Below are 15,770 nucleotides of genomic sequence, written 5' to 3' on the forward strand. Positions count from 1 at the left end.
GCAAGCGGCGAATTGCTTGGTCATCTTGGAAACAAACTATAAAAGGAAAAATAAAGGCCGGTTTACGATGGATGGTTGATGTGTACTAATCGGTGTTAAACCGGGGAATTTGGTGAAGGCATATATGTGAGTTAAACCGGAGTTTTCTATTCAAGATAAGATGGTGGTTTAAGTGAGGGCTAATGGATATGGCGGATTACCAACTATTGAAAGTTAAACCGCCCCCAAACAGAAGAGGCAGAGCTGAAATCTACTAAGTGTTTAAAGAAACAGGTTTCACAATATGGCAGTATAATTTTGGATCTACCGAGGTTAATAAAAGAAACTTTTACTGAGCCCTACAATGGCGCTATGAAGAACAGAGAAGATCCAGGTGGAGTTTTTTCAGGAACATCAAGATGCTGTGGTGCGGCAGACTAAAGTTATAGATCTAGCCGCAAAAGAAAACAATCGGGCCTAGCTAAGATTCAGTAGCGATGCCAAGGGAAAAGTGAACCAGTATTGATGAACGCCGATGAACAGGGAAGAACATGAAGTACTAATGGAGATCTAGGGTTAGGGGAAGGAAGATTTACCGAGACCACACAGCAGCGGCGGAGTGTCGCAAGAGCTCTGGTCCGAACAGGGTGATGCAACGGCCAAGGTTGGTGCAGATTCGAGGTCCGATGGCAGCGGCGGCGGCGCTGGAGTTCTTCGGGTCGCGAGGAGGAAGATGAGAGGCAAGGGGGGGAAATGGAAAGACCCCTCGGCTCTATTTATAAAGAAAAGGGGACAAATGGCAGGCGCGAAAATCAAGGAGCCTGAAGCGGCGAAAGGGGGCACAGTTGTTGCCTCGATCTTCGGGATGTAATTAATGAAGGGTATCTTTTTATGCAGAATATGACATCATGACCATTTACTGCAGTGACAGAAGATGATGTCACGGCGGTTCACCAAAATTTACGGGGAAACGACAACATGGCGGTTTACAAGAATCATCAGAAGATGCCCGTGGAATTTTTCTAAGTATTGAAGATTGACATGAACAGGTTCAAATCAATCTGGGGCCTAATGTTGAGGATATAACTACTGAGTATAAACCGCCCAGGAGGTGCCGGTTCACGATCAACCATACCGAAGTCCATGAAGATAAGAAGATGGCTCTTTATTGATGAAGCTTAGAGGCCCAAGCCTAGAGGCGGATTAGGGCCCATAGTGGTAAACCGCCATATTTTAATTGTATACTTGTATCGTAAGTTAGGAAAAGGGAGGGACCGAGCCGAACACTTGTATAAGTCGGCCTCGGGACTCTGTAAACCGGCCGGCGTCAACCTGTGTATATAAAGGGACGACCCGGCGGCGGTTCAGGGACAACAGACAACAACTCGAGACCCAGGCTAGCGTATTGGCTCCCTGGTCATCGAAACCCCAATAATCCCATCACAAACTAGACATAGGCTTTTACCTTCATCGAAGGGGATGAACTAGTATAACTCTCGTGTCCCCTGTCCAGTTTAACCCCTTCAGGCTAACCTCATTGCGATGGCTCCACGACTAAGTCCTTCTGCTAGGACATCTGACGTGATATTTCCACGACATGATCTACATATCCGAATTGCCAAGCTTGCCTTCCACGCAAAGGAGAGTCCCACCCGGACACGGGACGAAGTCTTCAATCTTGTATCTTCATAGTCCAACAGTCCGGCCAAAGTATATAGTCCGGCTGTCCGAGGACCCCCTAATCTAGGACTCCCTTAGCGGGACAAACCACACAAGGTTTTTTTTGACACATATCTGTAACAGAAGTAATTGTGTAAGGGCTTGTTTGAATTTGAGGATTCTAACAATGCAGGGATAGGAAATACACAGGAATAGGATAGGAATGTACATGCAAAACCGAGAATTTAAAAACATAGGATTTCTGCCAATCTGGGTGTTTGGTTCACAAGAATTGGAAGATCACATGATGTAAAGAAGCATGGTAAGATTAAGTCAAATCACAAGAAAATGTACGGTTATAATGTTATTATGCTACTATCTCTTAGCCTTGTGCTTTATGAATAGGAATTTGAAAAGGAGGACAAGTGAATATCAAAATTCCTATGGTTTTTCTTTCAAGGAGACACTAAAGGAACAAATCCTACAATTTCCCTTTGCTCCATTCCTTTGAACCAAATGCATGAATAGTAGTACCATATGAAACTTTCCAATTCCTATGTTTTCCCCTCACTTTTCCTTTCAAGCACTGGCGATTCTAGTAGGTAGGCTTGAGCAGGGAAAAGCCTACACTCAAAAAATGTTTTGTGCTACTTCTACTACTTTGGACCCAGGCCACTGCCCTACTAGCTCAACTCCCAGGCCCATCTACAAATGCACAGCTCAAACGCGCAGAGATAAATAATGATGGTGTTCAAGAGAGTCCATCACGGATAGCTAAGTTGCCTGGTACCTCACTACTTGTCATATAGTAGGAGAAACTAATCGTATTTCACATTACTACGTGTGCTCAGTGGACAATATATATAACATGTAGAGTAAAAAAGCGATGCAACAAGTGTACAACCTCTTTGGTGAAGCCATGTCGATCTCAGCGTGATTGGGTTGGTCGGTGAGGATGCTCTGGCTGATTTGGCTATTGAAGGAGGGGAAGAAGATCTTAGGCGTCTGGAGATGGAGCCCGAGGTACTGCTCCGCTGTGATGGAGGGTTTCGTCGTTGGAGCAGCTTCAATAAGTTGTACGACGGCGAGGTTGAAGCAAGACAAGAGAGACAACGTTAACTTGAGTGGAATTCTAATAGCATCTGCAATAGATGACGTAAAATATATAACCACAAAGTGCTAGATGTAAAATACATCAGCCGCTCATCTCTGAACTTAACTGTCGAAACTGAATTTAACTGTCGAAACTGAATTTTGTTGTCGAAACTGAATTTTACTGTCGAAACTGAATGCACTAGTAGCAGAAAAGCAGTAGCAGCAGCAGCAGCGCGTGCGAGAGCCGGGGAAGCTGGTCATGTAGCAGCATCTCGGGTAGCATCTGCAGGGGCTCGAGGGAGAGCAGGATCTGCTGCTCGTGCAGCAGCAGCGCATGCAAGAGTAGAGCAACAACGCAAGCAAGAGCAAGAGCGAGAGCAGCAGTGCAAGCAAGAGCAAGAGCGAGAGCAGCAGCGCGAGCAAGAGCAAGAGCATGAGCAGACCATGCAGGGGACCGAGAGAAAGAGCAAAGAAGCAGCGCGAGCGAGAGCCAAAGCAGCAGCAACTCCTACTGATGTGGACATCGCCACCGATGGAGCGACGTCGTGGAGGAAGTGGTCGGTGACGCCGTGGATGGAGCCGTGCCATGTCGGCTCGGGACCGAGCGCTGGCAGCACCATGAGATCGAATCAAGAAGAAAATGCAGCGATTAGTGTGGAACCTCTTTGGTGGCGCCGATTAGGCCTCAGCTTCATTTGAGGAATCAGTGATGATGCTGCTCTTTCGGTGGTGCAGGTGAAGACGGCGGTGTGGAAATGGAGGTGGCGCGAAAGACGAGGGGAACGTCGGGGCAGCTCCTTGGAGGTGGAGGACGGGGTGGCTGAACTGGCGGGACAACGAGATCGACGACGAATCCTCATCCGGTGCGGTGGATGAGGGATGTCGAGGTGTTGCTGTGGACGACGTCATCGGGGAAGAGGCTCCGGCTGGGTGGCGAATGGAGGAGGGTGTGGGGCTTCGCGGGTTTTCGCGGCCTCGGTGTACGAATGGGTCGGCGATGGCACGGGAGAGGTGAACCATGGCTTAGGGACGCGCTTGTCTGAAATGTGGGGTAAGTTACGAAAGTACCCCTATCGATTTGAGCTAGGTGGTTCTTTCGGTTCAGGGGTATCACGGGCATTTCGCATGTCGGGATTTCATAGGAGGTGGGAGTTTTCATGCGCGTTGTAATTTTGGGATAGCAAGGCACAGGTTGAGATGGAGGGAGTTTTCGGAGCACAATGAGACAAAGATATATCTTAAATATTTTGGGTAACAAGGCGCGGGTTAAAGAGGCGGGAGTTTCGCAGCACGATAGATAGAGATGCTATCTTGAAATTTCGGCATAACAAGGCGCGGCTTGAAATTTCGGGAGAACAAGCTTAACGTGTACTAAAAAAAGACAATTCACAGCTCATCACTAGAGAGAGCCATGTCCCGATTTACTATATTACCAAAAATGCATTCAAATACAACAAAAAAAACTAAAAAATCGGGACAACAAACATAACGTGTACAATACCAAATCAATTTGCACTTCCCTCAAGAATAAAAAAACAATTTGTGTTGTCTAGCATACGGACTAAATTTGAGTACATTTTCCATGTTTGAATGGGATTGTACTCGGGTTAGTTATACAATCATCTAAATATTATCTTCACAACACATGACATCAATATATGAGTAGTAAATTCCTATATAAATATGAACTACATGTACATACGATCTCAATTCAAATATATGTATCCATTTTATGTTGAATTCAAATCATAGTACATGTATGCTCTAGCTATATGTTCGGAATCTAAACCATGTATGATACTATGTACAATGTGTTTAACACGCACAACACACACACACACAAACACCATTTAGACTAGTAAGGTACACGTGCATTGCACGTATGAGATTTGGCAACCAAATTTTAAATAAATACCACATTATAGCATGTAAGCTTTGAGTCATATATGCATGATGTAGATGTTCATTTAATTCTTATAGTTCATCTCATTCAAAATCAATTAGTTTTTCTTAAAAAGCTAATCTATTTTAAGATTCATGGAATTGTGCGTTGTAAAGCATAAAGTAAAAACAATGCAATTCATGTAGAAAGAAAAATTGGACAATTATGATACGGAAGATTCTAGAACAAAGGAGAAGTGCTTGTGTTTTGAGGTTTGTGCATTATGCTTAAGTTCAACCATGGAGTCTTTTAGATTGTACGTGTGGGAAAATCTGGTGCATTGTAGATGATATCCAACGACCAGTAGTGCTAGGATGAAGGCTCGATCCACACCTTCCCTTTTCATGTAATTTAATGATAAGCCTTGGCTTCTTATGCTAATGGTATATATGATTACTGTGATGTGAAACGAATAGAAGAATTCGTTGCTTTTAAGGGTGCTGAACAAGTTTGTGAAGGTTTTGGAAGTCTGCCTTGAATACTTACCATGAGTGATTGGGCGAGGTCTACTGTGACCTTAGCTCAAGAGGAATACAATGAAGACTTAGTGTCTTCTGAGTTCAATCTCAGTACCTCAACAAGACGTACAGTTTATACAACAACTGAAACTGGTCGACCAAATCATCGTGTCATCACCAAGCCTACCTGGTTTCAAATTCCTCACCCTTTAATTTTAGTTATTCCTCTGCTGAAGAATTTGTGATCTACTTTATGAAGAATTTGAACTGAAGACTTCATCAAGTTGTTTCTTATTTCTTCGGTTCATCTTCTATATGCTTATATGCTCGTATGATTACATTCTTTTTCACTTGTATGTATCTTGTATGCATGCTCCATGTTTCTGTGATGAATTATTTTCGCTCTTGTTTCTATTCCTTCACTCTGATCTTTTTCAAATTCATTAGAGTTTCATGAATGTCTGAAAATCTCCCGTTCACCCCCCTCTGGGAGTAAACCTACGCTTTCAACATGTGGTCAGTGGGCAATCCCGTTAAGGGGAAGCTCGAAAATTGCTTTGAATAAGAAAGATCTCATATCTACATTAAGGGATAATTAATTTGGTGCCCTTAGTTGTGTCCCACTCGGCAGGTTTACCCCTAATTTCCGAAAACACTTGTTCCTGCCCAAACCACTTTGCTCCTCTTATGCTTTTACCCTTTGACCATTTGACCAACACTTTGAAAACTTCATAAAAAATTCATACTAACTCAGAAAAATTCAAATAAGATATCAAAATGTTCAGCAAAGCATCACCTATATGTGCATGTCATTTGCATTCATGAAAAAAGTGTTGGCTAGTCCCCATCTTAGTTTTAGCACATATGACCTTAGCATGAATAGTAAAGTCTAAAAAAATTCTAAAAATTCTAGAAAAAATTGGTGGCTAACTTTGACCAATGTTTTGAGTGCTTGCCAAGTTTCATATGGAAATGACATTCATGGAAGTCGTGGCAAAAAACAAAAATCAATGCTCCAAAATTTAATTTTTGTGCCACGACTTCCACGAATGTCATTCCCTTATGAAACTTGGCAACCACTCAAAACATTGGTCGAAGTTTGCCTCCAATTTTTTTAGAATTTTTAGAATTTTTTTAGATTTTACTATTCATGCTAAGGTCATATGAGCTAAAACTAAGATGGGGCCTGGCCAACACTTTTTCCATGAATGCAAATGACATGCACATATAGGTGATGCTTTTCTGAACATTTTGATATCTTATTTGAATTTTTTTGAGTTAGTATGAATTTTTTATGAAGTTTTCAAAGTGATGGTCAAATGGTCAAAGGGCAAAAGCATAAGAGAAGCAAAGTGGTTTGGGCAGGAACAAGTGTTTTCGGAAACTATGGGTAAACCAGTCGAGTGTGACCCAACTAGGGGTATAAAATCAATTATCCCCTACATTAAAGCCAGCTAGAGAAAGAACTCGCTCGCCAAGCCGAAGACTTTAAGCCAGAAACATTAGTTCGCGGATGGGATTTATGTCCTCGGCTTCAAAGACAAGTTCAGGGGCTACTGGCGGTGTCCTGGACTAGGGGGTACCTGCCTATGTGGCCCACAGTCCATGGGCCGAGCTTACGGTCTGCCGGTCTCAACAAGGAAGGACTCCAGAAGCCTTGAGTCCGGGTGTGATCAGGACAGACACTACCGAAGACTTGGCGTGTACTTCAAGGACAACTCCAACCGTCGGCATGTTTATTCCTAATTGGCTACCGACCATATGTAACCCTACATACCCCCGATGCATATATAAATCGTGGGGTTTTAGTGCATGGGACACAATCACAATTACCAGTCTTAGCGTTTAGAACACAACATACGATCTTGAGGTAGACCGTCTTGTACTCGATACTCCATCATCAATACAATCAAAGCAAGACGTAGGATTTTACCTCTTCGAGAGGGCCCGAACCTGGGTAAACATTGTTCCCCTTGTCTCCTGTTACCCATCGTTCTCAGATCCACAGCTCGGGACCCCCTACCCGAGATTAGACGGTTTTAGTACCGACAATAATCTTCTAGCACATCTTCATGAACAACTTAAAAAAATCTTATCGAGTATGCTTGGCACATTGATTTTACCAGAACTTCTCTCCCTCCACTACTTAGTACCCTCCATTCCTTATCTTTTTTTATCTTGGTGACAATATGTTCGAACTGGGAATCTATCGACTGGTCAAGTGATGTTGGGAGTCTCAAATACTTCTCCACAAGAGTCGCCATCACGTTATGGCAACACCCGAGTCGGTTGTCGTTGGGTGCGACTAGCGCTGCGATCACTAGTTCACTGCTGCATGGGGCGAGCACATGACATATGAGTCTATGTAGCATAGGATGATGGCTCCCAACCAGTGCCACCATCGTTACAGATGGCGAGAGACGGAAACCCAAAAGCTCATGGATGGGCCGAAGCGTGAAAGGCTTCATGATTGCGAGTAAGAGAAAAGAGGTTGTGAGCCAGAGCCTAGTCATGTTGTGTGCGTGAACGCGTCTCTGCTCGCTTGGTTCCAATTTCCAATTTGGCGCCTTAAGCAGTATGTAGGCTCATAGCCCGAGGCAATAGTGTCCTATGTGGGCCGGCACACGTAGATTTTCCCCACCGTCTCGAGAGCCTTCTAGAAGGTTGGTTTTTCCAGGGTAGTTTTTATTTGTTTTATTTTCTCTATGTTTTTCCGCTAGGTTTTGCTCGGTCTTGTTTGGTTTTTGTGTTTTTATTTTTATCACATTCACTTTAAAAATCATGATATTTAAAAAAATTATAAACTATTAAAACATGAACATTTTTTATTTTTTAATCTTTTTTCTGCGAGATTTTTCTTTTAATCTAAGCTTCTTTATTTCTTATTCTTTTAACTGTTTGGATTGCTTACCACATGTGTCACGTGGTCGTTTATCCCTTACTATTTTTTTAGTGGACTTTATCTCTTACTAGTTGAGAAGCGAAAGAAAATATGAAAGAGCTTCTTAAGAACGGCTTATGGAAAAGCCGCCCAAAGAACTGGGCCCTAAACGCCGCCGAGTGGTACCCACGAACGCGCGTCTCTCTGCTCGTTCTCTGTTGAAGTGTTGAGAGCATTTAATGACCTACGTAGCCCAAAACGCAAAGCGGCCCATGCGCGTTGAGCTTCTTCCTCCAGCCCCATTAATCCCCGGCGCGACGCCCTAACCTACACCGCGCCCGCTCCCTCTCTCCCTCTCTCTCTGGCTCGCGGCTACCTGCTCACGCGCGGCCGCCGTGATGGCCTCGTCGGCGACGAGGGAGGTGCTTATGCTGGAGGCGCCACCGTCCGAGGCTGCGGGTGTGCCTTGGCGCCCGCCTCCGGACGCTGAGACGGTGGACGCGCTGCCCTACATCGATGGGGACTACGGCGACCCGGCGGTGAAGCGCGAGGTTGACCGCCTCGTCGAGGAGGAGATGCGCCGCGCTCACCGCAAGCCCGCCGACTTCCTCCGTGACTTGCCCCCCGTTCCCATCATTGGATTCGAGGTGGGTTCTTGCGCCCCCTCTATTGTTTTTAGGACGCTGATCCAACGCTTAGCGGTCTGAGGAGACAATTAGGGCCAAGCCGTCGAAGATTTATACTTGTATACTACTTAGAAGGGATGCACTGAGGTTTTATTTCTTTTTTATTTTAGCTTTTGGAGTTTCGACATAATTGATGTTTAGGTTGTTTACAAATTATTCCTGCATCATCACGACTTTAGCTGGGAAATAGCTCTTTCGAGAACTATATATGCAATTGGGAGCTGTAGGCTAAGAGGTTGCCGTATGCAATTGGGAGCTGTAGGCCAAGAGGTTGCCATATGCTATTGGGAGCTGTAGGCTAAGAGGTTGCCATGTGCAATTGGGAGTTGTAGGCTAAGAGGTTCCCGTATGCAATTGGGAGTTGTAAGCTAGTACGTTGTCATATGCAAGTGAGAGCTGTAGGCTGATAGGTTGTCATATGGAATTGGGAGTTGTAGGTAGAACTGGTCTGAAATAAATTTTCCCTGTCGGATGTGTACCCGGGGAACAACATTGCGGAATACCACATTCAGTTACCCTGAAGAAAGGACTCAACTATGTTGGTTCAGTCTTATATGGTTGGTGTATGCTTAAGGATATCTTACGTTCTCAATTTTCATCAACCAATCACTCTGGATTGCTATAAACCTGTATCAGACAATTTAGTTGAAAATTACTTCACAAATTTGATTTGAAGAGCAAATTACCGCTGGATGTTTTCCCTATCAACAGTGAATAGCTGTTTTGATGGGATCAACGTTGAACCATTGAAGATGAAATATGCACCTTTTGCTGTTGAACATTAAAGCACAACACTATGAATGCTGCCTAATTCTAATTGATTTGTGTAAAAAAAGAGGTAATTTTGCTGTATTGTTTGATGAAGATTGCTGTTGAATTTTCGGACTCTAGTGTAGGATGTCACGTTGTTTAGCTATGAAGTTCATTTCTTTCATATTGTAATGGCCGGAGAAAAGGCTGACCCTGCTTAAAATATTACTATTATTATAGTTGCACACGTCCACTAAGCTGAAAGCATGCACTTCTTGTCCTCGGTGTTATATAAATTAGTACTGTATTGTATTGTAAGTAGGTGCAACAATTTCAAAATCTTGTACCCTCAGCTCATCGCTTCTGCTGTATGCATGAAGCTAAAATTACAAGTAATCTGCACCAAGAGTAACACGCTATTTAGACATTCAATTGTATGACTAGAGGTGGTAAATTTTAGTGCTTGGAGCATACACTGAGCAATTTATTACAGAAAAACCTCGCACGTAGCTGAACGACAGCTAGATTGAAAAGACATTCTCACTTTGAATTGCAGAGTTCTTACTATCTAAAATAGATGTTGTATTAGCTCCATGCACATAGAACATAGGGAGTTTGTACCATGTTTTTTTTAGAAAGTTTCTCCTCTGTCAGTCATGGGCCACACTCTCTAATGCCAGTGCCAGTAAGCAACTAAAACACAAATTTGGTGGAACTGTTGCCTAATGAACAGCTGGAAGTATTTGCAAACTAAAAACCAGCTAGGAACTACATCTATGTTGGACCTGATCGAGCAGTTATGATATGTTTGGATGTGTCTCTGAACACAACTATTAGTGTGTGTAGTTAGGTTTTTTCTTCATTTGTTTGCAACACCTTATATGTGTTAGCAGTTAAGTAAGCTGAGTAGTCGAGTGTTTCGTATACATACATGAATGGACATGTCCAACGTAAATTGCATATTTGATGTTACTTGACACAAACAAGTGTTGATAAACTGTAAATTTGTTGCACAATAGATGCGTTTGTACGTACATTTTAAATTATCAGCGTTTTTCTTGTATGCATATAATGTAAAACACTGGACCTACTTCTTGCTTGTTTTGATTATTTGGATTTGTTGTTTGAATGTAAAATATGTCATGTTCTCATTTAGCATTTTTGTTTTAGAATCATCCTATGCTTGCGAAAGAGTACGAACGTGTTAGAGCTGGCAAGCCACCTGCTACCATAGAGATGTCCCGCTACGGTTTGGAGCCACCCCCAGCGAACAAGAGGAATGATGTTGTTGCTTGGAGGCAGGCTTTACGGAATGCCCAGAGCCAGCTGCAGCATCAAATTGTGCGGTAAGGCTGCTTATGCATATTTGCATTTGAGGAATCATGTGTTCTGAATCGACATTGCTATAATAGACATACACACTGATAGCTCTAAGTGGCCACTATGGCAGTCTGTTTGTAACATTTTTAAGTTATGAATATGAATGTTATTATAAAGTTGTATTAAAGCAAAATAGCTCCCATAGGGATTTCTTTGGGTCTGTGGTCAGGACATTTATGAAACTTTTCCCATCCAAAATTGCATTGAGTAAGAAGCTAAACCCACGTGATACTGAACTACAAATGACCGCCATAGTTCAAGCAGTAGATTGCACTTTGATGCACCAGATCATGACAACATCACATTGGCGAGTGTCTTGCTGTGGCATGTCCTGCTGTCTGTCTTTTCAGTAATTACTAGATGATAGCCCGCGCGTTGCTGCGGGATTTTTTTGCAGCCAAGATGATAGCAATTGGAATCCGTTATATGATAAATTTTATTTGCATGCAATGAATTTTGTATTTGTTTTATAACACAACACTGGCAGATGATTTAAACAATTGTAAAGAAAAAGAACAGGTGGCTCCTGGCTCCTGCATTGTCCTTCATGGTCTGCTTCTAAACATTGTCAAATGGCCATATAAAATGAATAATGTCAAGATCTAAATCACTCCATATAGTAACACTTGGTAAAAAAAATAAAAATTCAGAATAGCGACCAATTACATTGTTGTAGTTTATTGTTGTGCAAACTACAAAATAAAATATAGAATCTTAGTATTAATCACATCAATACGCATTGATTTTTTCATTTCATTTTGATTAGTACAAAAATCAATCACTATTATCACTGACACTCTTACAACCACATTTCCTGTGTTTCAGCAAAAAATAAAACATCTCTTTGAATCCACATATCCTGACATACGTATAGTTTAATCAATCAAATTGCAAAGTCCAACAGACCAAACAAATCAAATGTTATCTGTATTCAAACTGATGTACGTAATTAATGTAAAATAATGGATTAAAAGAGGGAGCTCCCATGTGTGCCCTTGCTTGGCGGTCACGCGGAAGGTGTTGGGGACTTAGGGTAGAGGCAGCAGTAGAGAATGGTGAGTAGGAGAAGAAGGCGGACGACCCCACAGGCACCGGCTTCTACTGCGACATACAACCTGAACTTCCCGGTGGCCATCAACACGGCGGCGAGGGATGCGCTGGATTCGGAAGCTTTGCGTTGTGCAGGATAGAATGGTGTCCCTGGGTCGGACGGTGGCGAGCGACGTGATGGAGTCGGACGCCTCATGGTCGACCATGATGTGATGCACTATGCTGCTTGGCGGTGACACTGAAGGCGTCAGGATCGAGGCGTCAGTGGAGGATGGCGAGCACATGAGAAGAAGGCGTACGACCTGGTATGTGCTCGCCTCCGCTGCGACATACAAAGTAGACTCACCGGCGTCCATCAATCAAACACGGTAGCGAGCAGCGCCCTGGAGTTGGAAGCCTCGACGTCGGCTAGGCTGGAACGGCGTCCCCGGGTTGGATGGTGGCGAGCGACGCGCTGGGGTCGAACTCTGAGCATCATGCGACGCATTGTGTTGGCTTCATCTGACCTAAGAGCAGTGCAGATCGCCTGGTGGGAGATCCACAGGATATTCTTGGGCGATCAGGCTGCCTGGTGGTCTTCTTGACCGCCACTATTGCTGATTTGTGCGGGTGGATTCGGCAGGTCAAGCTTGCTTTATATATTGGAGGAAGGTGCAGAAGTCGAATTCAACCGGCAAAGGAATAAGTAATGATCTGAAGAGGCAATTATGGTGAAGGTAAAGAGGACGGAGGGAGAGTTAATCGTCAGTTTCTCCGCTCGATGGTGAAAAGTTGAATTAATTCATCAAGCTGCAGTGGAGGTGAGGTGTAAGATGGATATGCCAGACTTTTGAATGCTGGTGCGTTAGACCGATGGTGGATGTTTTATTACTCCTTGGAGGGGAGCGGAAGCCGAGGGTTGGAGTAGTGGTTTACTGTCGGGGCAATATGGGGATAGTTGAGAAACAATAGTTCATGCAAGTGCAGAGAAAATAATGCTAAAAATAAAGCATTATGCATGCTGAGAGCTGCTGAAGTGGAGAGGTTGACCGCTGATGTGGCATCATGATGATGTGGATAGTGTGCATGTAGAGAGAATTGCTAGTAGTGGGGATCAACTTCTTAAGAATGTAAGATACCAATGTTGTTCCATTCACAGTTATAGTCTGTAAGCTTTCAATACCGTGAAGAGTATAGGTTTCCAAATATTATGATCAAATAAAAATCAAATTCAAAAAGACAGACTCTTTAACAAAGAGTTCCGCAGTCTGTTTGAAATGACAAGTAAATTGTTATTGTTATGCAAGAGCTGATTCTCTTATACGTACCATAGTAATCATCATTAGAATGGGAGGTAGCGTAGTGCTCGTAGTTGTAGACAATAATAACCACATTGTAGACAATGCATTCTCCGATTTTGCTTTATAGTTATGATCGGCATAGGCTTTGAATTTCTTAGCCTCAATTGTAGTATGCACTTTATTTAGGTATTTTTGTGTTTCACCATACGCATATGGTTCTTATCATCTATGGTCTGCTATTATTGTCAAACATACTTCTATTGTTTTTTGAAACGAAGTTAGTGTTACAGGATTGAGAATCTGGAGCTTATGCTGAAGCACGGTGTTGAGGTTTGGAAGCTCCAGAACAGAAAAATGGAATCAGTTTTGTCTAGGTAATTTGTTCTGTCCATATGTCCTTGACAGTGCTGTATCACTTGCATCTTGTCCTGTTTTCCTTGCATTTCATTTGACACTGTTCGGTTTGTGGACTTTGTCATCATTACTATCCTACATTGAAGGTGACGCAAAACCATTGTGTTTCAAGCTGTCTCACGTGTGTGATGCATCAGTGTTCATGTAGCTTAGGCATCCCCTGGATTCTGAAGCACTTAAATGTATTCATGTCATGCGTATGCTTTATTATTGTGCATGTGTACATGGTCTCTAAAAAGTAGATATACTAGTTATAATGCTTGAAGTATGTGATAACGTGGTACTTTGTAGGACACAAAAAATGACTCTGGAATACAATGAAAAGATAGAAACTGTCAACCGTGAGAGGAAATTTCATCAGGTAACATACTGTTCAACTCCCGTCCTAAATCTGAGTCAGCATGACCATACCGTACAGGCAAGTGATATTCTGTTTTTGATCAGCAAAACACTGGTGGACAACTCCATGCCTTGACAGTAGAATGGCAGGAACTGTGTCAGAAAAACATAGCTATTCAAGCCGCCTGTGTTGATCTGCAGAATCAAATTGATCTGCTTAAACTTGAAGCTAAAGAACAGTATGATCTCCCTTCCTTCCCCTCCCTCCCCTGCCCTCCCTCCCTCATTCTCTCCCTCTCTTTATGAGTTGTGTGCCAAACTTCTTTACAGGGGAATGCCAATGGATGGTGGCAATGAAACTAACCCACAAGCATCAGTAGGGATTTGAGGTACAATATGTTATTCTGTTCTTAAAAGTGCAGTATTTTTCGATTTGCCTTACAATTAAGTTCAGTTGCCATTACACAGAATGCATTCATTCTGTTGACAAGTTAGATGTTTCTGCAGATACAGATGTAGGAAGGCAGAAGCTGTGACTCCATGAGATGTCAGCTAGAGGTTCCAGTAGCCACCATGCTTACCTGACCCACACCTGGCTGTTCCGTTGACAACTGCCATTGTGGAATGTGTGTTATGCAACGTGATGGCATGTGCTGGTGGACACCTGGTAGAGAAACAGCTTAAACACATGTATTGTTCCGTGACAAGAGAAAGAGAATCAGGATGCCCATCTCTTTTTTCGGGGTGTAAATTTGTACCATAACATGGAAGTGTCAGCTGAATGTTTCGTCTATTTAGCTCTGCTTGTTTCAGAAAATGTCATGAACCTGCTGCATCTTGTTTCAAATAGCCTGTTCACTATGTCTGCCTTCCTAAGGCTTGATTGATTGCCTTACTTTGTTGCTGTTGGGTTCGTAGGCTGGTAACTGCTATATGCATCTTCGAAAACTTAGGATGGGACGGCTAAGGTTGTGCTACAAACTACTGCAGATGATACCTAGTGTGTTGTTGAGGGAATTCATAATAATATGCAGGATTAACATTTAATATAGTAGTTAGAATCATAATGTGGTACTTGTCAGAGTTAACAAGTTTAACTGACCGTGGTTACAGCTTGGTATTTATGGTGGGATAAACGCAAACTGGTTCATGAAGGAAAGTTTCTAAGACGCACTCCAAACTTCCATGGGTGCCCGGGCACTCCAAACTTTCATGGGTGCCCGGGCTATAACGGCTAACTATATTATCCATGGGTGCCCGGGCTATAACGGCTAACTATATTAATGCATACTTTCCAAAGGCAACTAGTAAAACACGGGGTTGGAGCAGACCGCCTATGGGTTTTGTTAAACTTAATGTTGACGCCTCTTTTGACCATGATTTACTTAGGGGCACAGTTGGGGCTAGTCTCATAGATGATAATGGAAGATTCATCATTGGTGGAAACTGGAGGATTGATTGGTGTGCTGGTGTATTAACAGCAGAAGCATTGGCTCTAAGGTTTGGCCTATTCCTAGCACAAAAGGCGGGGTGCAATCGTCTTGTTGTTAACTCTGACAATATGGTGGTGATTGAAATAATGAAGAACGGGGGACATTCGGCTCGGCGGGACCGGCGGCAATAGCAGTGTTTGATGACTGCTACTCCCTCTGTCCCATAATGTAAGACGCTTTTTTACACTAGTGTAGTGTCAAAAACGTCTTACATTATGAAACGGAGGGAGTATTTTATAGCTTGTGATTTTCCTTTTGTTAGGTTTAAGCATTGTAATAGAGAAGCAAATAAGGTGGCTCATGAACTTGCCAGGCTAGGAAATTTTCAGTCACGAAGGACTGGTTTGAGGAGCCTATGAGGGAC

General features: G+C 43.0%; 1 protein-coding gene across 1 annotated transcript; it reads left to right on the top strand.

Moving 5' to 3' along the window:
- The first annotated feature begins 8,288 nt into the window (after positions 1-8,288).
- On the top strand, positions 8,289-14,774 carry LOC119275792 (pre-mRNA-splicing factor SPF27 homolog). The gene is made up of 7 exons (XM_037556710.1): positions 8,289-8,661; positions 10,621-10,796; positions 13,451-13,534; positions 13,866-13,935; positions 14,019-14,152; positions 14,244-14,302; positions 14,421-14,774. The coding sequence occupies exons 1-6, from the start codon at positions 8,413-8,415 to the stop codon at positions 14,299-14,301; spliced, it is 771 nt and encodes a 256-aa protein (XP_037412607.1). The 5' UTR covers positions 8,289-8,412; the 3' UTR covers position 14,302; positions 14,421-14,774.
- Positions 14,775-15,770: the final 996 nt, after the last annotated feature.

This window comes from Triticum dicoccoides, chromosome 3B (assembly GCF_002162155.2).
Source record: "Triticum dicoccoides isolate Atlit2015 ecotype Zavitan chromosome 3B, WEW_v2.0, whole genome shotgun sequence".
In the NCBI taxonomy this organism is placed as follows: Eukaryota; Viridiplantae; Streptophyta; class Magnoliopsida; order Poales; family Poaceae; genus Triticum; species Triticum dicoccoides.

Coding starts and splice junctions, on each gene's coding strand:
- LOC119275792 (XM_037556710.1), top strand. CDS start 8,413: ATGGCCTCGTCGGCGACGAGGGAGGTGCTTATGCTGGAGGCGCCACCG. Junction 13,535..13,865: donor ATGGAATCAGTTTTGTCTAG/GTAATTTGTTCT, acceptor GGTACTTTGTAG/GACACAAAAAATGACTCTGG. Junction 14,153..14,243: donor AAACTTGAAGCTAAAGAACA/GTATGATCTCCC, acceptor ACTTCTTTACAG/GGGAATGCCAATGGATGGTG.